Source organism: Rhamphochromis longiceps, linkage group LG19 (genome assembly GCF_057381845.1).
Source record: "Rhamphochromis longiceps isolate RC_006_pf linkage group LG19, R_longiceps_female_GT1.1, whole genome shotgun sequence".
In the NCBI taxonomy this organism is placed as follows: Eukaryota; Metazoa; Chordata; class Actinopteri; order Cichliformes; family Cichlidae; genus Rhamphochromis; species Rhamphochromis longiceps.
Genome location: NC_140575.1, coordinates 27,055,360 through 27,082,860, shown reverse-complemented (window position 1 = coordinate 27,082,860; position 27,501 = coordinate 27,055,360). Strand labels below are relative to the sequence as shown.

Genomic DNA, 27,501 nt, shown 5'->3' with positions numbered 1-27,501 from the left:
TTCAATTCTTTTAAGTATGTCAAATAATGAGCCTTTCATTCCTAATTATGGGCTACGTAGCGTAGAGTGAAAGTTTAAGCAAACCGTGTATCATATTGAATGCACGGGTATTCAAGTGTGTCATTGTGTGATTCAGAATGAATGGCCTTTGAATGTGCATCTGTTTATCACAGTGAGTCACCCATTTGTCCCCCCAGTGGTACGTCCCTTCTCAAATGGGGCTGAAAAGGGGACAAAATACTTTACGCAGTGGTTTTTCTTTATTTTATAAATATAGATATCTGTGTGTGTATATATACAGAGCTTTGTGGGCAGACATATGCATAAATTAACACATACTGACACATATATACACAAACACCTGCACACTAAACATAAGGTAGGAGGAGAAAGATTTTTATTTCCAGTGTAATAATAAGAAAGGCAACAACAAGTAATAAAAGGAATTAAATTGCAGTGTTTAGAAAAGTTAAAAACTAAAGAAAAACAGCATTAAAATCAAGCTAGTATTGGTGTCTTTGCCTGCTAAGAAGTATAAGAAACTGAGCTTTGTCACAGTGCTGTGGCAGTGTTGGAGGTGAGACGGATTACACGGATCAGGTTGGAAAACCGTTTCATCTTCCAGTTTACCAAGACAATGTTTATACACTCTTCCTTTGCAATATCATCCCACATTATATGTATATTATACATAACGTATGGATTTCTTTTGTGAAATCTCGCCACCCTCTGGAAGCTGTTAGTTACTGCAGTCAAAAAGAGCACTGCAATACAAAATTCAATCATGTTTCAAATTAATTTTTATGCAGCTTTTAAACATTTATTTTGTGTCATTGCTCTCCAAGTTTTTCAAGGTTTTTTTTGTTTTGTTTTATTTAGAAAATCTCTCAAAAATGTTTTACACATGTTTGTGTTCTCCATAGCTGGAAGGCAGCCAGGAATTACTGAAGCTTATAACAGATATGAGGCTCAGTAATGATGTTGACTAATGTGTTATTATCTTACAAATACGGACAGATGCATTGTAGATACAGTCCATTTATAAGAAAAAGAAAATAAATTAGATGCATGGACTGCGAACAATGAAATTAGTGCCTTGAAGCATATTCTGCGAGCTGAGTATTTTCCCTCTCTCACCACACGTGGCTCACAGTTCATCCTTTCTGGCGCCGATGGGACAGGAAATCCCGGTGCCTTTGAGGCCACAGTAGCCTTTAGGTACCTTCTTCAGGTACTGCTGGTGATAGTCCTCAGCGTAGTAAAACTGCTGCCCAACCAGAATCTCAGTTGTAATGGGACCATATCCTTTTTTCTCCAGCTCCTAGAGACAAAACACAAACATTCACCACTTTAGTTAAAACTGAATGCAAACTGAGAAATAAAAAGAAAAGAAAAAAAAGCACCTGTTCATAGTGTACACTGTTTGTTATTCAGCTGATGCTCAGCACAGTGATGCCATTGACTGAGGTTAGTCATTGTCATTACGTTGTGGGTTTGTATCCTCCACACTGCTTTCATTACCACACTCATGAAATATATTCAGCATTGCTTTCTCCAACTCCCTTAGCTTCCTCAAATGAACACACCTCTTAAATGTTTTTTTTTTCAAATTCTGTAGTGTATTGCGTGTGAACTTCCAATACATCTCCCTCATACAGTAAAGGGTTTCTGCTCCTCAACTAGAAAGCAGGGTGATTGAGTGACAGAAGAAAGGAACATCTTTTGTTTTGTAGTGCAGCGTGCTTCTGTGGCTCTCTCTGTGGGACAAAGCATCAAAGAGTATCCGCTCTCTTTGAGGCCTCTTTAAGACATTTTCACACTTAGCCTTTTCTAAACACCTTTAGAGAAGGCTTCAAACCCACTAAAGCAGCACGCTCGTTCACATAGACACTCATAACGCCTTGAAAAACACCTCTGACAGATATATCAAAGGTTTACCTGCTGTGCTGAGTGGTTTTCTCTATCTAATAATACAAGCACTCAGGCCTCTCTAGATCAGTGCTCCTGAGAGCTGACAAACAACAAGTCTGAGCTGCACTGGGACTGTCTGTGGGCAACAAGTAGCTTGTGTGTACAACAGATTGCTACACCTCAGAGAGAGCAGTTTGCAGCACTGAGGTGCTTTGCTTTGTGGGGGCGTCAGATGGCTCAGAAAGTACACCAAAACAAGAGCTGAATGTGCTCAAGAAGGATGAGCATGTTCTTACCTTCTGCATGTAAGTCATTAAGTATGTTGTTTATATCCGATAAGAGTATTGTGTAGAAGGTTGTGATTGTACAAACCTCAAAGATCTATCCCTAAACTTTACACTCCTTCTGAGCAGGTTTTGGCTCATCACTTTGGTTTTATGAGAGCTCTTCTGCTTCATTTTTATTAACCAGCACCGCTGGTAATCAGGGTTGGGGTTAATTACAGTTTTTTCTGATTGCTTAAGCACATTTTTTGTAACTATTGGCTAATTTTGCAAAACTCTTCACACAAATAAGAAAACCTGTCACCCAATAATCAAAGCATTGTAGTTCTCTTGCAAAAGCGAACACAGCTAGATTACAGTTTTTTCTGAATGCTTAAACCCTAACTGTGATTCCTGTAGCACAATCTCTAAAACTATTCAGACTTATAGCAAAACCACTCACTGAGTTTGCAAAACTAAAAGCACAAAAACTGCTTTGCACTCAGTTTGCAATTTTGTAACACACACTTTGCAAAACTGTAGGCACAATTCACTGCACAACACTCAATTACCAAATTTCCAACACACTCCTAGCAAAAGTATACACATGTATGGCTATCATTAACACTAATTTGCCAACTGTCTGGCACACTTTCACATGTGAAAACTTTTTTAGATAATTAGTTCACTTTGCAATCAGCCTAAGCACTATAATACAGGTAAGCTGTGTGTGCGGAGTACAATGGAGGGAGCAGAAAGAGTGAGAAGTAGAGGAGGCCGAGGAAGAGGACGTGGAGGTGAAGAAGTAGGATGAAGAGGACGACAAGGACAAGGAGGAGCAAGAGGAAGACGAGGAGGGGGGAGAGGAAGGGTAGGAAGAGTAAGAAATAGAATTGCTGATGACATCAGAGCTACAATAGTGGACCATGTAATCAACCGTGGAATGACCCTGAGGGAAGCTGGCCAACGGGTCCAGCCTAACTCGAGCCGCTACACTGTAGCAAGTATCATAAGGACATTTTGAGAATCGGTTAGTACAGTCACTTCGCACAAAGATTTGTAGCACTGCCATATGCCAATGAGAAACACACCAATACCATTGATGTAAAAATACTGAAATTGTTACTTTACAGAATTGCTAGATGACCAGATGCTGGGGCAGAGGAAGCATGTTCACTGCAGACCAAGTAACCCATATAGTCATTATGGCGGTTGCAAATAATCCTATACTTGGAAATAAACACTTGTGTTTGTTTTGATGTGTTTGAATAAACACCAGTACTTGAAGTTTGGATCCCTCTATGCTTATGGATCTATGACAGAAGTATGAGCTCAAACTGACATGGCCTACCTTGTGCACAGAGAAAGCAAAAGCCAGATGTGTTTTGTATTCATACCATCAGTGTGTAGTTGGCGCATTGTGTGCTTAGTAGATGATGGCTTGTGTGTACTGTTTGATACGGAAACACCATTTTTACAAAGGTGTGAAGAGTTAATCTAGCTGTGTTTGCTTTTGCAAGAGAACTACAATGTTTTGATGATTGGGTGACAGGTTTTCTTATTTGTGTGAAGAGTTTTGCAAAATTAGCCAATAGTTACAAAAAATGTGCTTAAGCAATCAGAAAAAACTGTAACTCTTCACACCTTCGTAAAAATGATGTTTCCGTATCAAACAGTACACACAAGCCATCATCTACTAAGCACACAATGCGCCAACTACACACTGATGGTATGAATACAAAACACATCTGGCTTTTGCTTTCCCTGTGCACAAGGTAGGCTATGTCAGTTTGAGCTCATACTTCTGTCATAGATCCATAAGCATAGAGGGATCCAAACTTCAAGTACTGGTGTTTATTCAAACACATCAAAACAAACACAAGTGTTCATTTCCAAGTATAGGATTATTTGCAATCGCCATAATGACTATATGGGTTACTTGGTCTGCAGTGAACATGCTTCCTCTGCCCCAGCATCTGGTCATCTAGCAATTCTGTAAAGTAACAATTTCAGTATTTTTACATCAATGGTATTGGTGTGTTTCTCATTGGCATATGCCAGTGCTACAAATCTTTGTGCGAAGTGACTGTACTAACCGATTCTCATTTCAAAATGTCCTTATGATGCTTGCTACAGTGTAGCGGCTCGAGTTAGGCTGGACCCGTTGGCCAGCTACCCTCAGGGTCATTCCACGGTTGATTACATGGTCCACTATTGTAGCTCTGATGTCATCAGCAATTCTATTTCTTACTCTTCCTACCCTTCCTCTCCCCCCTCCTCATCTTCCTCTCCCCCCGCCTCGTCTTCCTCTTGCTCCTCCTTGTCCTTGTCGTCCTCTTCATCCTACTTCTTCACCTCCACGTCCTCTTCCTCGGCCTCCTCTACTTCTCACTCTTTCTGCTCCCTCCATTGTACTCCGCACACACAGCTTACCTGTATTATAGTGCTTAGGCTGATTGCAAAGTGAACTAATTATCTAAGAAAGTTTTGACATGTGAAAGTGTGCCAGACAGTTGGCAAATTAGTGTTAATGATAGCCATACATGTGTATACTTTTGCTAGGAGTGTGTTGGAAATTTGGTAATTGAGTGTTGTGCAGTGAATTGTGCCTACAGTTTTGCAAAGTGTGTGTTACAAAATTGCAAACTGAGTGCAAAGCAGTTTTTGTGCTTTTAGTTTTGCAAACTCAGTGAGTGGTTTTGCTATAAGTCTGAATAGTTTTAGAGATTGTGCTACAGGAATCACAGTTAGTGTTTAGGCATTCAGAAAAAACTGTAATCCATATTTTGTTTGTTGAAAATTGATTAGTTACTGTTACAGTTTTTTCTGAATGCTTAAACCCTAACTGTGATTCCTGTAGCACAATCTCTAAAACTATTCAGACTTATAGCAAAACCACTCACTGAGTTTGCAAAACTAAAAGCACAAAAACTGCTTTGCACTCAGTTTGCAATTTTGTAACACACACTTTGCAAAACGGTAGGCACAATTCACTGCACAACACTCAATTACCAAATTTCCAACACACTCCTAGCAAAAGTATACACATGTATGGCTATCATTAACACTAATTTGCCAACTGTCTGGCACACTTTCACATGTCAAAACTTTCTTAGATAATTAGTTCACTTTGCAATCAGCCTAAGCACTACAATACAGGTAAGCTGTGTGTGCGGAGTACAATGGAGGGAGCAGAAAGAGTGAGAAGTAGAGGAGGCCGAGGAAGAGGACGTGGAGGTGAAGAAGTAGGATGAAGAGGACGACAAGGACAAGGAGGAGCAAGAGGAAGACGAGGAGGGGGGAGAGGAAGGGTAGGAAGAGTAAGAAATAGAATTGCTGATGACATCAGAGCTACAATAGTGGACCATGTCATCAACCGTGGAATGACCCTGAGGGTAGCTGGCCAACGGGTCCAGCCTAACTCGAGCCGCTACACTGTAGCAAGCATCATAAGGACATCTTGAAATGAGAATCGGTTAGTACAGTCACTTCGCACAAAGATTTGTAGCACTGGCATATGCCAATGAGAAACACACCAATACCATTGATGTAAAAATACTGAAATTGTTACTTTACAGAATTGCTAGATGACCAGATGCTGGGGGCAGAGGAAGCATGTTCACTGCAGACCAAGTAACCCATATAGTCATTATGGCGATTGCAAATAATCCTATACTTGGAAATAAACACTTGTGTTTGTTTTGATGTGTTTGAATAAACACCAGTACTTGAAGTTTGGATCCCTCTATGCTTATGGATCTATGACAGAAGTATGAGCTCAAACTGACATAGCCTACCTTGTGCACAGGGAAAGCAAAAGCCAGATGTGTTGTGTATTCATACCATCGGTGTGCAGTTGGCGCATTGTGTGCTTAGTAGATGATGGCTTGTGTGTACTGTTTGATACGGAAACACCATTTTTACGAAGGTGTGAAGAGTTAATCTAGCTGTGTTTGCTTTTACAAGAGAACTACAATGTTTTGATTATTGGGTGACAGGTTTTCTTATTTGTGTGAAGAGTTTTGCAAAATTAGCCAATAGTTACAAAAAATGTGCTTAAGCAATCAGAAAAAACTGTAAGTTGACATTTTTATACACTCGCCGGTCACTTTAGGGTTAGGGATAGGGTACATATTGCCAGCACTAGGCTGGATCCCTTTTTCCTTAATTCTTCACGCCAATGGAAACATAATCAGGGATTTTGCTCCATATTGACTGCAGTCATAAACGGATGTACATGGTTAGCAACCATGTACAAATGGTCCTAAGGGACCTAAAGTGTGCCACGAAACACCATTAAACATCCACCAGCGGTAAGGATTTGTGTTTTCAGGAATTTATGGCAAATTTTGATGTCTCAGCAGAAATCGAGACTCATCAGACCAGGCAGCATTTTCCAATTTTCTATGTTGTCAGATTTTGTGAACTGTAGCCTCACGTTACTGTTCTAAGCTGACAGAAGGTCTGCATACCTTGGTTGTGTCAAGTTGTTATAGTGTTACTGTTGCCCTCCTGTCAGCTCGAAGAAATCTGGCCATTCTCCTTTGACCTCTGGCATCAACAAGGCATTGTCATTCAGAGAACTGCTGCTAAACCCAAGGGACGGCTGTGCAGCTTAAACCACTTTTCTTCCCCATTCTGATATTCAGTTTTATCTTCAGCACATCATCTTGACCATGTCTATATGCCTAAATACATACAGTTGCTGTCATGTGATTGGCTGATTAGATATTTGTATTAACAAACACTTGAATAGCTCCAGCCAATGAAGTAGACAGTGACTATACTTAGTAAAAAACCCACATGACCAGATTTTGCTTGTTAAATCAGTCAGTCCATCATCAAAACTGTTACAATTTCTTTGATTAAATTACTAATTATAACTGAGCTGATGAGTCTGTTGGAAAAGAGAAACAATAAAAACTCACAATGAAGCAGCGGTATGCTGTTTTTCACTGCCTAGAGCTATTTAGCTGTGAGAGTTCAACAAGCTAACCTCATACCTTTGGTCATCAGTAATTGTGTGATGAGAGAGTGAGACAATATCAGAAAAAATATCATTTCTAACTGAGACTAATGTCAGTGAAAAGCAGCAGGGTAGTGTGTGATGTTGCCCACATGGAGGCAGTGTGGTACTAACCGTGTGTGCTCGGGTTTGCTGGAGGTGATGCAGTGGAGTCAGTAAATCAAAGCTCTGCACCCCACAGAGAGGCTGAGGCAGCAGCTGACCTCTAACTCCTCAGTGGTTGCCGCTACAATGTGAGGGCTTCCTGCAGGAAGGACCCAGTGTCCACAATCCAAACTACAACACAATGCAGTCCTTAACACAGAGCCCGAGCCTCAGGAGCACAGACGTATTTACCTTTTAAAAAGGCAAACTGTGAGCAGTCTGCTAAAGAAGAACCAATTTTCCTGCTTGTATCCACCAGCACTGTGGTTAGCCAGCCGGCACAAGCAAAGAGCTTTGTACATCATGGCCTAATTAATCCGCCATCACCACCAAACCACAGTAGCAGAGAACCCTCCGGGGCAGAGGATGCTCCGTGTGAAGGGAGCGCCACGTCCAAGCAAAGGTCTGCTATTCTGAGTATACATACACCTCCACCCTGACACCCCCACACCACTCCCTCGCTCTCCATCCAGCCTTGTACAGCAGTCACAACACGGCGGCCATTTTAGATCTATAAATCAAAATGCATGGCGTCATGCCACTGTGTATAACCTTATGTGGCTTTGCTTTCTCTCTCTCTCACTGCAGCAGCGGCGGCAGCAGCAAAGGCATGGAAGGAAGAATATGGAGGGTAGGAAAGGATGTAAAGATGAGGGGGAGAAAATTCTAGATAGGAAAAAGTTGATGACGTTCAAATGATGGTTACCGAGAGACAGGCAGAAGCGTGTTTGCATGTGCAAATATGTATATGAGTGTGAGACGGCTGATGCAAAAGGTGTGTGTGCTGTTAGTCAATTTGTGGAGTCAGATATCTTGTCACAAATCCACATCATGGGGACCTGATCCCCAAAAAGCGAAGCCTTTTAGGGTTAATATGTTTTTATTTAGCAAAGATCATAGTTAGCATTGCGGCTAGTCATGGCTCGCAGTTAACGCTGGATTAAATTTGAAGCTAATGAACGCAAGTCAATGCAATGTCCTCTTAAGTGACAAAAACATGTTTGTGTGTGTGTCCAGGGCTGAGCTCACTCAGCCCAGTCAGCCCTTCCTTTCTTCACGCCTGTCGGAAAGACTCCCATGTCAAAGACATGGCTGAATGGGTGCATGTCTGTTTCTCTCTCTCTCTCTGCATCTCCCTCCATTGCCGATTCTCTCGCTCTTTCTCCCATGTGAGCACAGAGGACTTTGCTTCGTGCTACCAAGTCCTCCCCGTTCGCCATCCAAGCGAGAGAGCCCCTCGCACCATCGCCATCGCTAGAGAGGCGGCCCCGGGACACAAATAGGACGTGACACCCCGAGAGAGGGTTGAGGTGGAGGAGGAAAAATGTACTCTCTCCCTCTCTCTCTTCCTTACCCCACTGCCTTGTCTCTCTGTGTCGTCTTCCCTCGGAAGGCCTACGGCTGCAGAGTGGTGGGGAAGAGTCAGGCACTGACATAGAGTTTGTGACACTCAGTGACTCATGGTGAAGACATTTGAAAGAGGGATATGACCTCAATTCGGTGATTTATGTAATCATGACTTAGTCTGCTATACTTTCACCGGTGTGTCACTGCTGCTATTTGGGTCTCTCCATTTTTCTTTTGAGCTCTCACCTCCGTCTTGGTCGCTAATTCCAATTAGCTTTATTGCCATTATCATAATTAAGTACAGTGTTGCCATAAATTTCAGTATATTTACAATGTAAATCTGATAGTTTAACTGTGGATGAAAAAGTACTGAGACCTTAAGCAAAATTGCAGCCCTGCAGAAAACACTCTTCGTATGGGTTAATTATTCATCGTGCTTTGCCTGTCTGTGTTGATGACTTACTGTGTAATCAGACTTTAAAGTTGCGTAATTAGGCGAGTTTTGACTCTTTTACGAAGCGTTGGGTAGTATATATTCTATAATACTGAATTAATGTTTTATCGTGTAAATGTACTGAATGTAACAGCTAAAAGGCAAAAGAAGTGGAAATATAAAGAAGCATAAAATGTTAATACTCGAGCAAAGCAGTTGTTCGCATGTTTGCGCAAAGACAAAGTAAGATTTGCGCGTTCCTACCCGCTATCCATCTCCTTTCGCTCAGATCTAAAAGCCAGCACGGCACTGACTGCAGCTGCAAACATGAACTCTGGAGCACAAAAAGCTCTTCAACATCTTAAAAATGTAAATACACTCTGAGTACTACGGACGGCAAACCTGCTCTGTGGCGAAATGCCGGGCTGCGGCTCTGCCTGCAAATACACGAAAAAGCCTGACGTGATATTCATGCTCCAGTCCACGGCACCATGCTTGCCCTCAGTGACCTCGGGGAGAGAGGCAGAGTGGGAGTGATGGAAGGACTCTAAGGGAAATACAAAAAGAGAAAAAAATGGAGCAAAAGAGCGACTTTTGAAGAAATGGAGTGAAGATCGGTGACCAGAGTGTGGTCATACACAATAACAGAAAAAAAGGATATTGTATTGTTCATGTGAGGTTTTGTGAAATGCAATGAGTGTAAAACTCATCATGCACATCGCTGCATCTGTATGTGTGCAACTGTGATTTTTCTTTTTCTTTTTTTTTGCCTGCTCTGCTCATCTCTCTTTCCCTCTGTCATCATGGGTCAGGCATCCATTTTAGCTGGGCTTCTTAAGCGAGGGCTCCTACATTTTGTGAGCAGAAAAAAACACTCCTACATTTCGAGCGGGAGAGAGAGGATGCACGCTCTTCAGTCTCGGAGCAAGGTGGTGCACGCTCCTGCATTTTTTTCTTTTTCCCAGGGCAGACAACAAGTAGCTCGCTATCAGAAGACCCCAAATGCAGAAGATCAGCTCGACGTTCCCGTGAAAAGCGATCGCCTTCGAACATCGCAGCTGCAAGGCGATCGGCAACATCTCACTCGCAGGCGGCGACTTAAAAAAAAGAAGTTGCCTGCGAACAATATTCCACTAAAATTTTTCTACTTATTAATTCATCTAAGCCGATAATGCTGTTTTAATATTGATCAGCTCGGCGTGCGGCTAAATTTAAACAATTTTTTTAAAAAAATGTGCAGCACAGACTGGGTTGAGAACGCTAGAGCCGGGGAATCACTGGAAGGGTAAATCTCACTTTCTGACGACTTTCCAAAATGTGGAACGTGAGCTTGTGCGACGAGAAGCGTGATTCTGAAACCTGCTGATGTTGTGCCCTGTTTTAACAGCCCCCGGGCTTCTCCTCAAGACTTCTAGCCTCAAATGATCTCCTCCTTTTTTTTTCCCAGCCATCATCCGAACCCCTGCGCACCACCCCTACACCCTCCACCCCCCACCCATTTCAAGCTCATTAAGTTAGGATGCTTTATCAGAGGGCACACTCACCCCTCCAAGGCCCTGCACACATGCATGTGCGCATACACACGCACACAGTATTCAAGCTGGCTTGATAAAACCTATTGTTCATACATGCACACACACACACACACACACACACACACACACACACACACACACACACACACACACACACACGTGTATATATATATAGAACCCCCCGTTCATCCATTTTTCTCTCCCCTAACCCATCTCTAAGCCACCCCCACCCCCCAACTCTCCTAATCAACTCTTCCCATCCCTTCTCTCTCTCACCCTCCACTCACCCCCACGCCCCTCACCCTAGCTCAAGGGAGACACATTTTAGCAGAGAGGGAGGGATAGAAAGAAAAAGAGATGGGGGGGAAAAGAGGGATGGGGGAAGACAGAGGGAGAGAAAGTGATGCACTCCTCCTCTCTGCTCTGCTGCCACAGCAGCTTGGCTACAGAAGCCTTTGATGTTCTGCAAATTTCAAATTTCATTATAGAGAACCCCCTTCTCCTCCCCTCCCCTCCTCTCCCTCACCCACCCCCTCCCCCCTCCCTCTCTGCTCTCGCGCTTAAACAAGCTTTTCTGCCTCACTCTCCCAAGCCTCCATGCACCCCCCCCCTCTCAATGCTGAAGTTAAGAAACTGAAAGCCCTGCAGAAGAGACTCTTCGTATGGGTTAATTATTCATTGGGCTGTGCCTGTATGTGCCAAATGTATGTCTGTGTGCGTCTGTATGTACACGCGAGTGTGGGTGAGTCATGTGCTGGCAGTGGGGTGGAATAGGGATTTTGTGATGCCTTATCTCTGGTTGTCTTAGATCGCCTCCACCCACTCTCTCTTGTCACTCTTCTTGAACATGCATTCACTTCTCCTGATGCTCTCCCAGACAGCATTGGGCTTTCAGGATAAAATACACACTCACATACAACCTCACAAGCGCATACACACACACAGCAAGCTCTTCCTCCGTAGAGATGCTGTTTTCAAGCCAGACGTTCTTGAGACTCAGCATCAATGTGGCGAGGCAACCATTTCAGGGCAGGAAGCTGCCATTTTGGTTCAGAGTGTGTCAGCTGCTTTGGGAAGACACGTATCCCAGTGGTCCCAGTGGCCCTCAGATGGAACTGGGGTGCCACTGAAGTGGCTGACAGATTGGTGGAGTCAGCAGCGTTCCAGAGAGTCGGGGAGATTGAGTGAATACTGTTTCTATTCTAGAAGTTTGCAAATGTGAGTGTGTGTGTTTTGAAGGGTCTTCTATGGACTGGTTATTTATTCTCAGCCCTTCTCAGGCAGGTGATGATATAATGCTCACTATAACAGCCTTTTCTGTGCTGTGATACAAACTCAGTTTGTTTGTTTAACATTCATCTACTTGTAAATAATTACATTTCATTTTTCTGGCTATTTTAATTATTAAAAAAAAGAAAAACATCTCATCTTGTCTTAAAAAATCTCAAATTCATAATAGAAAATCATTTAATAATATTACAATAACATATCATATCATGCAATGACATATTTAAGGGTGATATTGATATTCTTTGAATGAGTACAATGTACAAAACCTCTCTAGTCTAGAGCTGCCTGGAAAAGATGACCCTAATCTGCTGACCTGCTGGGGATCATACATCGATCAGGCATAACATTTTGACCACTGACAGGTGGTCATGGGGCCTGTTACTGTGTGGGATACATTAGGGAGCAAGTGAACATTTTGTCCTCAACGTTGTTTTAGAAGCAGGAAAAATAAGGATTTGAGTTGGACCAGAGCCAAATGGGGCCAAACTGTGATGGCTAGACCAATGGATCAATAGAAGCTATGGAAGAAGGTAGCCTGGTCTGGGGTATCACATAGATGATGGGGTAAGTGCGCGTCACTCATCTGGGAAACACCAGGATGCACTAGGGGAAGAAGGCAAGCCGGTGAAGGCAGTGTGATGCTTTGGGCAATGTTCTTCTAGGAAACTTTGACACGTACCACGTATCTAAGCATTGTTGTACACCATGTACACCCTTAATGGAGAGGATAATGCACCCTGCCACAAAGAAAAATAGGTTCAGGAATGGTTTGAGGAGAACAACAACAAGTTTGAGGCGTTGACTTGACTTCCAAATTCCCCAGATCTCAACTGATCAAGCATTTGTGGGATGTGCTGGACAAACAAACCCAACATCTCGCATCTTACAGGACTTAAAAGGATCTGCAAGATAAAATAGCACACCTTCTACCTTCATGTAGTCCACGCTTCGACAGGTCAGGGCTGTTTAGGCAACAGCACAATATTAGGCACGTGATCATAATGTTATGCCTTTTCGGTGTACAAAATAATGTTTAAAATGACTGAAAGTTCTACAGGAGATTCAGGATGGCTGAATTATTTCAAAGTGGAGGGGCAATAAATAGATGATATAATTTCCCTGCTCATAGTTGGTAACAAATGAATGAATGAATAATGTAATGACATGTGAAAAGTTTCAAATATACAGACATAACATGTCCTCTTAAGTAGCAAGTTACCATTTAAAACTAATGTTTTGTGTTGAGTAATGATAAGGAAACACAACAGCTGGACAATAACGCAAAGATTTAGCATGGCTGCTATCCTCGCTAATAAAAAAGAGATATTTAACAATGAACTTAAGGAGAAAAAAACGCCAAAGCAACCTTTTATATCTGCCTGATTTCGTTCATCTAAAGTCTTAGTCGTATGTGACCGAAGTTATTATGACTGTGTACCATCAATGTTTGAAATGATCACATCAAAGACGGGGACCAGATCTGAGACTACTCAGTCAGTTGCCATCTTCAAAGCAACTTTGGTGTGTCAAGAAGGCGATAAAACAGGGACAAAACGGCAATAAGAGGCAGTCGGCGTGCTGTTGATTTTTCCTTTGAATTGGGTCAAGTTGGCACTTACATGCAATGTGTTTGCAATAAAACAGAGATTAACTGTGATAAATCACAAATCTGTGGATGTTTGTTGCCGTCCATATCAGATGTTTAGTATAGAAAAGAGTCCCTGTATGAAGGAGCGTGAATGGGTGATTGAGCCATGTTGTGTAAAGCACTGTGAGTACTTACAGTAGACAAGCGCTATATAAGATCCACGTGTTAATGAGGATATTGTTACTGTACCAAATGCGTGCATTGGTCTGGGTTTTCTTCTTTCAGGTTCTCCCTTTAGCGGTTGCCTCCGTCTCACACTATCCCTTTCCTCCTCTCTGGCAGCTTCCGTATTTAACATGCCCAATATATCCACTATCCCTCCTCTGCACATGTCCAAACAATCTCAGCCTTGCTTCTCTAACTTTCTCTCCAAACTGGTCAACCTCAGCTAAGCTCTGATGGACTCATTTTTAATCTTGTCTGGTCAGTCCCAAAAAAATCTCTGCTGTCTTCAGCTCGTCCTCTGGTCTTTTTCTCAGTTCCACCATCTCCAAACAATACATCCTTTCCTTTCACTCATGCTGCTGTCCTTCTGTGACAAGTTACCCTGACACTCATCTCCTCCCACTTCACGCTGCCTGCATTCTCTTCTTCACCTCTCTTGTGCCCTTTCCGTTGCTCTGGATGGTTGATCCCAGGTATTCAAACTAATATACCTTCACTACCTGCAGCTTCACTGTCATACCTGTCTCCCTCTCATTCACACGCATGTATTGTGCCTTGTTTCTACAGACTTTCACTCCTCTTGTCTCCAGAGCATGCCTCCACCTCTCTTTCACCTGCTTCTTACTCTCATGTACAGATCATCCTTCTCTCTCACTGAGTCCAAACACAACTTCCATATCTCTGCTTTCTTTGTCTTTAGCCAACAATAGATCAGTTTCCACCAGCACCTTGTTGGCAAACAGCACCGGAGGAGGTCATTTTTAACTCGGGCCCCAACCGATCTGGTATGGAAATCTCATTCTTGATGTTTTTGTTTGATCTTATAAAGATTTTACACCATCATGATGCTACCTTTGACATATATTTGAGTTTGGGCTAGACGGGGAGCATTGATAAATGGGATAAAGGCAACAGAACCCTGGAAAAAAAGCCATGGAGAGATGATTGAATTATGTCCTGACGTCTGTGTAGAAATGTCTGAAACACTGGAACCGGCTCTGCTCACTGTAAAAAGGAAAGCAAGATGTATCCTTGTATGTGCCTTGCATACAAGGATACTCCTCCTCCCCTCCCTCCATCGCTCCATTAAGTTCAGTTCAGTTCTGCTCTGCTTCAATAAAATCCCAGTATTACTGTGGAGCAGGAATATGTGGCTCGTCTCTAAACACTCAGAGCGGGGACTGAATAAAGAGCAACAGGACAGAGCCAAAGTTTTAGCACTGTGCTCACAGCTTTGAGCCATCCAGTCATGCCAATTACACACTCATTCTGATAACATCTCCCCCGTCTTTCCAAATAAATAAACACTCCTAGAGGCAATTATCACACACACATATCAGCCACAAAATAAGACATGCTTTTGGTGTAAAAAGCATAATTTACAGTTAATTGCCTGCCACAAACCTTAGTCACTCAGGTTTGTGTGTTTCATTATTTGAAGGAGCACATGCCAATCTGTCTGCCTTTATAAATTGAATAGCAATTAGTTGCAGGCCTTTCTCCAATCTGTTCGAGACTGACTCTTGCCAGTTAAGGTTGAAATGAGACAGGCTGTCTCCCACCAGGTGAACTGTGCAGTCCTTGCAACTGCAAGCATCCAGAGGTTGAGGGTGCCGCACGCTCAAATTCCAGGTGAAAATGGGTCATTGAAACTACTTGCTATTGGTCCCAGGTAACAAGAAAATTCAATGTAAGCACTTCGCAACTACTGATTATTCTGGGTCTCCTAAAAGTTTTCACTTTCACTTGCATTTGAGGCCCTACAGTGAACCGGGTGAACTCCAAAGAGCTGCCAAACAGATCACAGGTAAGATTGTTTGGTCGAATGCCGTTTCTAAGTTCAAAGATGAACTTTTAAACTCAAAATATACACATGTAATTTCCTCCTGTCTCTTACTATGCAGATGGTAATGCATGTGTGCCATCTGTGCATTTCTCTCCCTGTTTCTTTGTTGACTGTTACAGGCTTCATCCATTTGCCCCATGCTCTTTAGCTTTTTAAAAAATACTTCAAGGGTGTATCTTGGTGGTATGTGTGCTTGTGTGCGTGTGGGTGTGATGAGGTCGTGGTCAGTTGACAGCCAAAGGGCAGGGTCATCTTCAGTTGATAACCTGTCAGCGATGACTCTCTGATCTAACTGGCTCTCTCGTACTTTTCATGTTCTTCCTCCCCCACCTTTATGGTCCCAGCTGCCACTCCTCTCTAACCTCTGACCCAAGCCCAAGGCCAAGGTTGGGAGGTTGTTGCCACGGCAACAAAACAGGCCCGCAGCGCCTGGCTGCTGACCCCGGGAGCCCCAAGTAACCCTAACGATCATAATTTGCTCCCCTCTGCCCCCTGCCAGCTCATCCATGAATACCATTTGGAGGAGCGAAGAGGGTGATGCCGGGAACAACGGACGGATCGGCAGGCTGATGGGCAGAACAATAGAACGAACAAAAGAAGCACGCGTGCGCCACTGAAAGGGAGAGCTTTAGAAATCAGTTAAGATGGCCTTTTGACCCCCTTCCTCTCTTTCGGTTTAAGAAAGACGGTTTAGATGCATATCACCTAAAAAGATGGTTTTGCTTGACTAAACTGCATAAGAGGTTGCTACTCCAGACACTAATTTTTAATTGCCATTCAAATAATAAAGAAAGCTCCAAACTACCACTTAGACTGCTGCAACACTCAAAAAGGTTCCTATATACTGATAAAACCTATATATGATGACTCAGTCATATTTATATACATGCATTACGTTAGTCTTTTAACTGGAAAGGTGTGTGAGACTTTCTTCACATTTTTCAAAAGCAGTAGCCACGGAGCGTGGCTACTGCTTTACTTGGCTTATAGTTTGGTTATATGCAATCCCATACTTGAGTAAATATAATAATAAAACCTCCTGATGTGTGTGAGGGGGTATCATACCTGCTGGAAGGCCACTTTACTCTTCAGCGCAATCTCCTGCTGAGTGGGGTTGGATGTGTAAATGGCTGAACGATACTGAGTACCTTGGTCATTGTGCTGCTTCATACCTGCATAAAACACACACACACACACACACACACACACACACACACACACACACACACACACACACACACACACACACACACACACACACACACACACAAAGGAAAAATAAGACACCCCACAAAAATGCATGAAGCACCACAATCAGAGCAGACACAATGTGATTTGCATGCAAAAGGCTTTCATAATTATGTCCTCATCCTGCGTCTTGAATTCATGAGGCCGAATGAATTCAAAGTTCACAGCAGATTCAGGCTTTCATTAGGAAGGCCTGAGTCGTGTAGGTGTATGGGCAAATGAAGGTGGACACATTTTCCTCTTCTTTGTCATCTATGTGACAGTGTCAAACATTTTCATCAGCTTTACGTCAGAGTGTTTGGGAGGATATCCAGGTATACTGTAACTTGATTAGGGGGCCAAACAGCTGCCATCCTTTCTATGCTTTTCAAATGCTAAACTCCTGAGCAGCTCAGACATCCGTGGACACATCTCCCACTCTGCATTTGTTTCCTTTCTTTACTGAAGTGTGTCATTCTTGTCTTCTTCTATCTTTCTAAATCCTTGTCTTTTTCAGTCATTGGCGTTTTGTTATGGGCTTGAATCACTGATACATGTGTTCTTGTTTAGAGGCCTGTCAGATATGCCTTTCAGCCTGATTTTGATGGTGGATTAGTTCATGTGGACAACACGTTTACTCCTCCTTCCAGCCACTCTCATTTTACTGCACTTTTGGCTACTGGTCAGCGATTGGCAAGCAAAACAAATGGTTCATTCTTACATTTTAAAGCTTGTCATGTTTCTGTCACCATATTCAGAACATTTTGCTGTGTCTTTGTCATGTAGAGGTAATATGCTTTTGTGTCTCCTTCCCTTTCTCTTTTTCTTGTTTTAACACAGATTTTTCTGGGGCACCATATCCTACATGGCCAGAAAGCAGCAGCATGGGATCAAACTGGCGTGAACATTTTGGCAAACATCTGCCTCTTCAGACATCTGGCAAGAAGCAACTCTTGAAAAAAGTCACACAACATTTTGAAACAACAGTTTTGCTCATTTGTGTTGTATTTTGAAACTGTGCTGGGCCCTGTACCAAAGCAAGGCAATCCGACTCAGTAAGTCAACCCAGGACTTCCAAATCTAGCTACGAGTGTGTTCACATGAAAGGCATTGCAAATGTGGGCAGGTCTACTGACAGAAGAGCAACTGATCTTACAAAGAAAGATAATACAATGATATTAGAAAAATATTTAGAGAATAAACACATATAAAACCGACTGCCACAGACAATGTGTGCTAGTATGAGAGTGTGTGTGTGAGAGGAAAAGTGCTGAACAGTAGTTTAGTATTAAAAGCCCTGTATGAATGTGTGAGCACTTTAAGCACTTTTGTCAGTAAGACTGGAAAACACCTCCCACATTAATAAAGTCTAGCCTATTTGAAGCTGGGAAGAAAAGCCGGAAAAAATACAGACTGTGTGAGGTACGAGAATTATTGATATCACAGTTTTATAATGGAAGACGTGGGAGAAAACTTGATTTCAATATTCTGTTAAATTCCTTTAACATTTTTAATGTAAGTAAGTAAGTTTTAGGATTTTTTTTTCACATTCAAAAATTTAGTGTAAGATCCACAAGTACAAATAGCTGTCCTGTTTTAAATTTGTATATTAATGCTTATAGAACAAAACAACTGTTGTAAAATAGTTTACAGCCAACAGGGAAAAAGCATAAAGGAATAAAAGTGCATTAAGAATCTATATTTATCACTAAGGCTCAGGAGGGAAAAGCAAAGACTTTGGACGCTCTTAAAAAATTCAGCTCCTCCTTCTATCTCTGGATCCATGAATGCAATGGTAAAGCTATTTTCCATAGATCTGCTTGATCTTTATGTGGTGATTTCATAGCTGCAGATCTCTAATGTTGAACATTACCTGTTCCAGAGGAGGTTAGGTCTGCAGCACAAGTTACCATGGTGATATACTCTCGCAAAAAGTAAACCACCTTCAAAATCTGATTTACCCCTAAAATCACAAGTTGTAAAAGCAACCAACAAAGGTGAGAATGGTCTTGCTTTTGAAGTTACGTTACAGACATCAACAATAACAAAATTCCCATATTGTACATTTGTGTTGTTTGTTCAAACCAAAACAATGAGCTGAAAGATGGTAAAGAGATGATAAGGGCTAGTTCGTCACTAAGAATGAAACTGCTCTCATTACAAGTGTTCCTCAAACCAATTGTTAACGTAAAAATAATGGTTACAGCCTTGTGAGTTTGAATAATGGTGGCTTCAGTTGTCTTTAGGTGTTTGTTTTTTTTTTTGGGGGGGGGGGGGGGGGGGGGGGGGGGATTGGTTTGCTGAGCTGGTCAGTGCAGCGCTTCTTTTTAAAAGTGCATCAGACTTTCAATTTCCCCTCTCCTAAAGATTTCCTATCTCCCCGATAGGTTTAACTTTTCAGCCTAATGATGGCCTTCTTCACTTGCATCAATAGCTCTTTGGACCTGGAGCTGACAGCTCCAGTAAACAGATAGAAAATGTAAATTCCACATTTTAAAGCAACTCCAGATCTATTATCCGCTTAATTTATCATGGAAAAACAAAGGTACAGGTCTCACCTGGTCACAGAGCTTCTTGTAAGTCAACTGTCCAATTTCTTTTTCAGCCTATTATGTGGAACTATGTATGAAAATGGCAAAACGACAAAAAAACGTGTCATACTTCAAATATTTACGTCACTAAATGTAAGGTTTGTTGTACGTGTAAGGTAAAACAACACACTGTAAGCGATGTCTGTTGTTACATCTCAGATGTGGGTGTTCAATCTATACTGTGGCAGAATAACAATTTCCACTCACTGTACGGACAAGATATCTCCCTGACACAGTGATCTGCATATCGTGTTCTCTTTAGATTAAATGCTACCTTACATCATAGAGTGTCACAACCTATCTGTGACACAGTCTGTTCAGGCATAATGGCTATAAGTATTCATCTGGTCTTCATTCAAATCAGAGCAGACAAGCAGGCATTGACTGCTCTCCGACACACGTTGAATAAACTCACTGTTACTAATGTTGCTGCCTTGAGGAATTTGCTTCACTGAATATTTCTGGAACAATATCAAATGCTCGTACACTTAAAACATGATCTAAAAACAAAGAAGGCATACATATCATAAATGCAATACAAATAAATTAGTGCTGTCAAAATTATCGCGTTAATTGTTAAGATCAACGCGAAATGTTTAATGCATTAAAAAAATTTAATGCTGATTTTGTTTTTTTATTAATTTCCTGTAATCTAAGACCTTTAAATTCATGAGTACCTCTGGAGGAGGGGGCAACAGTGTGCTATGCTGGCGTTTGGCCTGACAGAAATGATTAGAAGAAGAAGAAGAAGTGACACCATGCTACTATCTAGCTAACACTAGCTAACACACGCAAGCATGGACGAGGGCGGACTTTTGGGTGGAAAGTTTCTCTTTAAGAAGTTGCCTGATGGCTTGTTGGACAAAACGAGAGTAAGATGCACAATTTGCAACGCTGAATTCAAGTACCACAGAAGCAGTTCATCACTGGCGTATCACCTGAGAGCAAAACACCCAACTGAATCCACCTCTACGGGACCTCGCCAGTCTACGCTTCAGGAGTATGGTGCTTGTGGACGAATAACAAAAAATGTGAGAGAAAAGGTAACCAATTCCTTGGTTGTTTGGATAGCTAAAAACTGCCGACCAGTTAGCATAGTAGAAGATGATGGACTGAGAGAAGTCATTCGTGCTGCATCAGGAGATGAGTGTTACAATCTGCCCTCGAGAGGAACCATTGTGTCGAGACTGCACACTTTGTATGGGGACCAGAGGGCTCAGCAGTCCAGCAAGCTTGTGCAAGTAAGGAATGTCGCTCTCACCGGAGACCACTGGACTTCGGTGAACAACGATAATTACTTAAAATATGAAGAATAAAAAAATTTAATTGGAGCCAGGCTATTAATAAAGTAATTGAGATTAATCGCAATTAATAACAGAAAATTGTGAGATTAGTTAGTTAATTTTTTTTAATCTATTGACAGCACTAAAATAAATACATTTGAAATCGGCAATCCTAAGTAAAAGTGATATACAGGTAAATTTTACGACAGTGCATACTTGGAGTAACTTGGATAGTGAGTGAAATAAAATGAACACATAACTGCTCTGACCTTCAGTAAAAACCAACTAATAGTAATTAAGTTTCAAAATGTCACCCTGTTGCTTGGAATCAGTGTGTGTATGTTCTCTATGATCCACCAGCTTGGAACTCAAATACAAATATTCTGCAATTTTGTAATATTTTCTAATTTTACCTTTTTATATCTTTAATTTAGCATTTACTGCATCTATACCCTCAAACTCCATCTTCCGTAAACCTGCATTGTGCACCCCCCACCCTCCAGCACTGCTGTTCAGTGTAAATGGTTGCCCCTCTATCAAAGGCTACCAACTCAATCTTCCATTGGCTTCTCACTCAGAGTCTTTCCTCTGATTGGTTAACTCGAAGGGGTTTTGCAGCTTGGCGCTTCCCTCTGACCTATCCTGCTGACCTGTGGTCCTGAGCATGCTGACCACACACAGAGCACCGCTTGCATATGCACGTGCATGGTGTCGTATGCAGCAACACATATATTAATTATGCCAGGGAACACCATCAAATATCTCGAAATTTACTCCGCTTTAATTTGATTAAAGCTTTTTTTTTTCTTATACAGCTGAACATAATTAATTTTCCACCTTACAGAAACAGTGGAAGCTTAATATCTCACATAAAAAAGTAAAGATGAAAAAGGCTTCTCATCACAAAGAAGTGGTAGACGATATGGAATATCAAAGAAAAGCCAAGAGACAAACACCCTGGAGTGGTAATTGCAGCTTCCAACACAATTAAGTTCTGAGATCCATCCACCATCAGAAGGAGTCACTCCCTAATCAAAATATTAACACCATCCAAAATATGAGCCTAGCCTTTGATTATACTAACTCCAAATCCATCCCCATAAGCATTCAGCCCTCAACTATGATGGCAAAAAAAAAAAAAAAAAAAAAAACAGGAGGGGGGAAACACCCCAAAAACTCTTGATTCTCCCCTCCCGCCTCCATCGTCTCTCTCAGTCTCTCCATTTTTAACAGCCCCCTTCGTTATTTTCTCCATCCATCAAAGGCAGCAGTAATTATTAATGAGAGCCTCCCTGTTCACTCTGCATTATGCATGAGAGCCTTGCCTCTGAAAGCAGAGGGTAATGGGGGTGGACAGAAGAGGAGGGGCTACAGGTGACACATGTACACACACACAAACACACTCATCCACATATATATGTATATATAGATATATATCTATAGGGCAGCACGTTGGCACGGTGGTTAGCACTGTTGCCGCACAGCAAGAAGGTCCTGAGTTCAATTCCACCATCAGGCACCATCAGGCAGGGGTCTTTCTGTGTGGACTTTGCATGTTCTCCCTGTGTTTGTGTGGGTTCTCCCCAGGTACTCCTCCCACACTCCAAAAACCTGCAGTTAATCTAAATTGCCCATAGGTGTCAATGTGAGTGCGAATGGTTGTCTGTGTCTCTATGTGTTAGGGTGTACCCTGCCTCTTGCCCTATGAGAGCTGGGATAGAATCCAGCACCTCCCTCGACCCTGGAAAGGATAAACGGAAGTGAATGGATAGATATGAACACTGCCTCTCTGGGTTACTGATGTATACCTCCAACCCCCCTCCCTGACCAAATGAGAACCTTTAAAGTGTATCTTTTAACACAAATGGAAGCCACAGTGAGAAAAAGAGGGAGGGCGGAAGTCTCACAGGGAGTAGCTACTCTCTTCAAGAGACGCTTGCACACAAACCAGCGTATGCAGAAGCAAACTCTTCTGGGTCTTGTTGCGTTTAAACCTGCTGAGATTTCTTGCAACTCTATACAATTTCTTCCAATGTTTGTCCTTGCACACACACACACATACAAAAAGGCTCCACTCAGCTTGTCCCTTCTGGCTGTTGGGGATAAAAGCACGCCATTTCTCCCACTCCCAACTTCACTTTCCCTCCTTCCTTCAGCACTCTGGGCTTTTTCACTTTCTTTCTCTAGCTCTTGCCTCATTGCCCACTTACTAATTTGTTTCCAGATTTCTTTCCTTGCTTTCTTTGCCATATGCACGTATATGTTTTTTGTGCTGAAAGGATGCAGAGAGGGGCGTGTTCTGGCACCAGCGAGTAGCCAGACTTGTGAATTAAAAAAAAAATTATTTGCAGGCCAAGAAAAGAGATGAAATAGTAAGAAAGTAATCAGATTAAAATGAAGGCTGGTGTTGTGACAAACTGGTAGGGAGGGAGGAGACGAACAAGTGATGAAGGTAGAAATTACAAGCCAGGGAAGAGCGAGTGGCACACTTTAAACATGCTCCACTTTCCCGCCATCCTACGGAAGTGGGGGCTTATTTTTTTTATCCGTGATCCTTCATCTGGTAGCACTCCACCGCTTCACGTACCGTTCCCACCTCCCCTTCGGTCTTCATCGGCTGCTCTACCATCCCTGTATTTCAAACGCGCAGTTGACACTTAAATAGATGTAAAACAAGAAAATGAGGCACAAAAAAATCATTAGAAGAAAGAACAACAAACATTTCAGCAGTCAAGCTTCTGTAGGTGTCTGCAATTAAGAAACGCTTCTGCGGGGGCACCCCACCTCCAAAGGAGGTGGGGTGCCCCCGGCCTCTCGGCCTGGGGCTCGGTCACTCAGGCACAGCTGGCTGCCGGCGGAGCTCACGGGCGCGTCACTGCAACTCCCCCTGGCTTCTGCTCCGCGGCTGCTGAATGAGCTCTCATTTGGGACTCTCCTTAGCTCTTACTGGGACAGTGGCGCGGCTGCCCCTCTGTGGGTCTTCCTTGGTCTCTTGTGTTCTGGGGGCCTCTGGATGTCTGGAGTTTTGATCTCCTCCATACCTGCTTGATACCATAGAGGACAGGGCTGTGGCTCCCCACACTCTCTAGCAGATCATTACATGGAGAAACCTTTGGAATGCAAGCATGCTGATCCACACAGGTATGCACACAGGTGTACACATGGGTATTCACAGATGCGGACTACAGCTTTCTTGGCTGCTGCCTCAAAGCACACTGTGCGCTGTCTATCTTGCGTGCTGCACAATATCGTTTATTATTTAGTAACTATTGATATCTATGACTAGCTAGTTTATTGTGATGGTGCTTTTTTTTTTATTATTATTATGTTGCTCTTTGTTGTTTGCTGTCTCCCCTGTTTTTTTTGTTTTTCTTTCTCTCCATACAGGTGACCCAGGAGTTTTTTTTTGTTTTGTTTTTTTTTTTGTTTTTTTCTCTCTTCCCCCCCTTCTCACCGTCTCTTCTCCCCTTTGGTTTTCTTTCTTCCTCTCCCCCTCTTTCTTTCATTCTTTCCCCCTGTCCTATTAAAAAAAAAAAAAAAAAAAAAAGGATGACAAAGGATGAACTGAAGCTCCGCCATCACGTGATGTCACATGCTGCTGTTTCTGATGTCACTTCCAGAAAAAAAAAAAAAAAAAAGAAACGCTTCTGCATAATTGGTGACTTTCTGCATGCTTCTGAACACGGCGGGAAAAACATGTGAAGTGAATTCAGAACTACTGCACTTGGCAGCACATACCAATTACACTGCAGCACAGTGAAAACTAATGAACTAATGTAGTTTCTTTTTTATTTTTCAACTCTTGATTCCTTACTCTCTACCTCCGTTTAGTGCGATGCATACACAACTCTGGTTACGGAGGAGGTTTAACACAGCCCTGTGCCCATGCTGAAAGATCATCGGGAATTATTCGGTGTTCGCGGAGTCCTCATTTCTACTATTCTGTCAGAAAAGTACACACACGCACGCACGGAAACACAAAAAGATGTATAATGACTGATAACTGCAGTCTTCCCTGTGCATTTGTGTGTGTGTGATAGTACTCAGGGTTGTGCCGTGCCCCGCGGTCCTGTTACGACTGTGCGTGCCAGCAGAGCTCTCTCCTCCTCTCCACTCTCAGATGCTATTTTTGCCCTGTTCTTATGTAAGACGCTCCTGATGCGCTGGAGACAGAGGCAGAGTACGGAGATGGGATGAGGAGAGCATCCCCAGCGGACACACACTCTCTCCTGCACGTGCAAACGCATTCGCACACATACGGACAGATGTACTGTATGCATATATAACATAACCATTCAAAGGAAAAAAATAAGCCATTGCAAAGCTTGCTGTGAGGTAGTGACACAACACTGAAAGGAGGTAGTTTTAAATCAGAGCTGTGACTCTCAGGGATGTTACCGCGACTACATCTGTTTATGTGACAATGCATGAGGTAGATAGCTGCAGTTACCTCTTTTGAAAAGCTGCCTCATCTTACTGTTTTTAATTTCTCCATACAGGAGCAGTGCTCTCTAACATGATCACTTCATAGTTCTGGGCATGTTGTCAGACCACTGTGACTCTAACCCTGAGCTGTTTATTTTTAGCTGCTCCAACAGTGAAGCGAGCTCTACCATTGTACTCCAGTCAGTCCATACTGAGAGCATAAGTTGGATTCCTCGAGTTATATCCCTCTCTACTTTAGACAGAGTTCAGGTCAGCAGTTTCAGCAAACCCAAACCTCCTACTGGGATCAAATTTACATATTATATAATTATGTAAAAATGAAGTAAACAGAAATATAAAAAAAAAACCCTGACTGCTCCAAATTAACAGTTACAATAATAACACTCTAACTTCTTTGAGTTTCTGTCCAGAATTAAGTACATGCAGTTTCTCTTCCCTGGAGGGAATATGTTTTTTTAAATATTGATTTTTCAAATGCTGCACATCTTATTTTTCTTTTAATAAATTTGATCTCATTTTGTGTGCTGTCAAATTAAATGTACGACAGGCAGTCAAAAAACTTAAAATGTTTAGGACACTATCACTCTTTATTCTGAAAAACACTTTAGTTTAGACTTTAATTTTGAAAGAAGAAACCACACTTACCTTTGGAACCCCAAATCTCATGTCTAGCTCTGTTTGTTTTAAATATATTTTTTCAGTCCAGTTGTCATCAGTGTTGGGTTATTACCACGAAATATGAATACGTTCACAAAAACCCACAGAAAGAAAGGTTGCAAATTTGTAAATTGAAAAAAATACATCGAAATATTGAAGTATGAAAATGTTAGAAAACTTTAACATATTCAAATGGACATGCAGAACTCAACCCCCACGCTGTGAACACACGTGCCTCAATCTCCATAAATTAAGGCCGTCAGCATGTGTGAGGGTGTAATAACCGACACCTGGTAATGAGCCCGCCAACCTCAGCCAACCACAGGAGAGAAACAGGGTTGGATTAGAAGTGTGGGGGGTTGCAGAGGTCATGGGTTATATGTCAAGGTCATCTCCTGTGGGATTTTGGCTTTGGATGTGCACGGGCACCCCTGAAATTGAGGGATGTGGTGACACGGGGGGGACACGGGGGTACCCCAACAGGGAATTGACGTGTGTCGCCGCCAGCTGGGGTGAAGATATTACATAAAGGAATATTCATGCTCATTGCAATTGTCAGAAAGTAACCGCTGCTAGGGTGACTCAAATAGATCATGTTTATGTGTGATAGGCAATAAGCCATTTAAATACAGCTTGTCATATAGAATGTAATGCAGCAACAATGCTGTGCAACTTACATTCATATTGTAAAATATAGATTTTAGAACAAAAAAAAAACCCCAAGCTCAAATGTAAAAAACCCCTCACAATCATTTTTTTCTTTTCTTCTTTTTAACTAAACTATTTAAAGTATCTAACCTACAAAGGTTAGCATGCATGTATGGTGCAGACGCTATCAAATGAGGACAGATGCGTCGGCCATTTTAGTTGTACACTTGTGTTTTTGTGTCTATCGGCGTACGCCTGTGATGTCTGTTCACTGACGCAGCATCAGCAGCCCACAACATAAATACTGCATGGCCTCAAAAAATAGAGAGGATGGAGGGAATGAGGGAAGAGGAAGCAAAGAAGGGGAAAAAGAGATGGGGAGGAAACAATGAGGAGGGGAAAAGCCTCGCTTGTTAAGATGAAGGGCGGCGGAGAGGGTGGGGGACAAGGGGAACGGAGGAAGAGATGAGGAGAGCGGGGGGGAGGGGGGGGATGAGGAGCAGGGAGGAGAGAGTGACTAAGAGATAAAAGAGGAGTGAGTGAATGTGAGTGTGTTTGTGTGATGAGCGGATGGCCTCAGGGAGCGGTCGACTCACTGTGCTGCTCTGCGGATGTACTGACGGGCTCCGGGCCGTTTGCTCTCTCACTTGCCCCTCCGCTCCACTCACTGCAAAAGGGACAGGGGTAGGGGGTGCAGGTGAAATGGGTGGGGTGGGAAGGCGGAGGGGGTGATAGGATGAGACAGGAGGAGAGGGGGAAACTGGGACAGAATGTGCAAACACAGAGGAAAGAATTGGAGGAAAGAAGATAGAAAACAGAATAAGAAATCAGAGAAAAAAAAGGGGGGGGGGTGCTTGTTTAAAAGGGTTAAGGATTAAAAAAAAAGGGTGGTAAGGCAAATATTGAAGTAACAGAGAGAAACAGTGGGGTTTGCGCTGAAAGGTTGGCAGGATAAAGAAATGACCAGATTAGGTGCTCCTATCTTCCACAGGGAGTGCGGAGATAGCAAAAACAGAGAGTGAAACCGGGCCTACAGGCCTC

General features: G+C 42.5%; 1 protein-coding gene across 2 annotated transcripts in view; it reads right to left on the bottom strand.

The window, feature by feature from the left end:
- Window positions 1-357: 357 nt before the first annotated feature.
- msrab (methionine sulfoxide reductase Ab) overlaps window positions 358-27,501 on the bottom strand; it is a 42,181-nt gene continuing 15,037 nt past the window's right edge. The window contains exons 5-7 of one of the 2 annotated variants that reach the window (XR_014908807.1): window positions 16,674-16,780; window positions 9,527-9,671; window positions 1,191-1,321 (exon numbers count right to left, since the gene is read on the bottom strand). Coding sequence is in view for 1 of the 2 variants with exons in the window: in XM_085391672.1 (XP_085247798.1) it covers window positions 1,148-1,321; window positions 16,674-16,780 (281 nt within the window). In the remaining variant the exon portion in view is untranslated. Of the gene's footprint in view, window positions 1,322-9,526; window positions 9,672-16,673; window positions 16,781-27,501 lie in introns of both variants that reach the window. The other variant, XM_085391672.1, reaches the window with a different exon arrangement.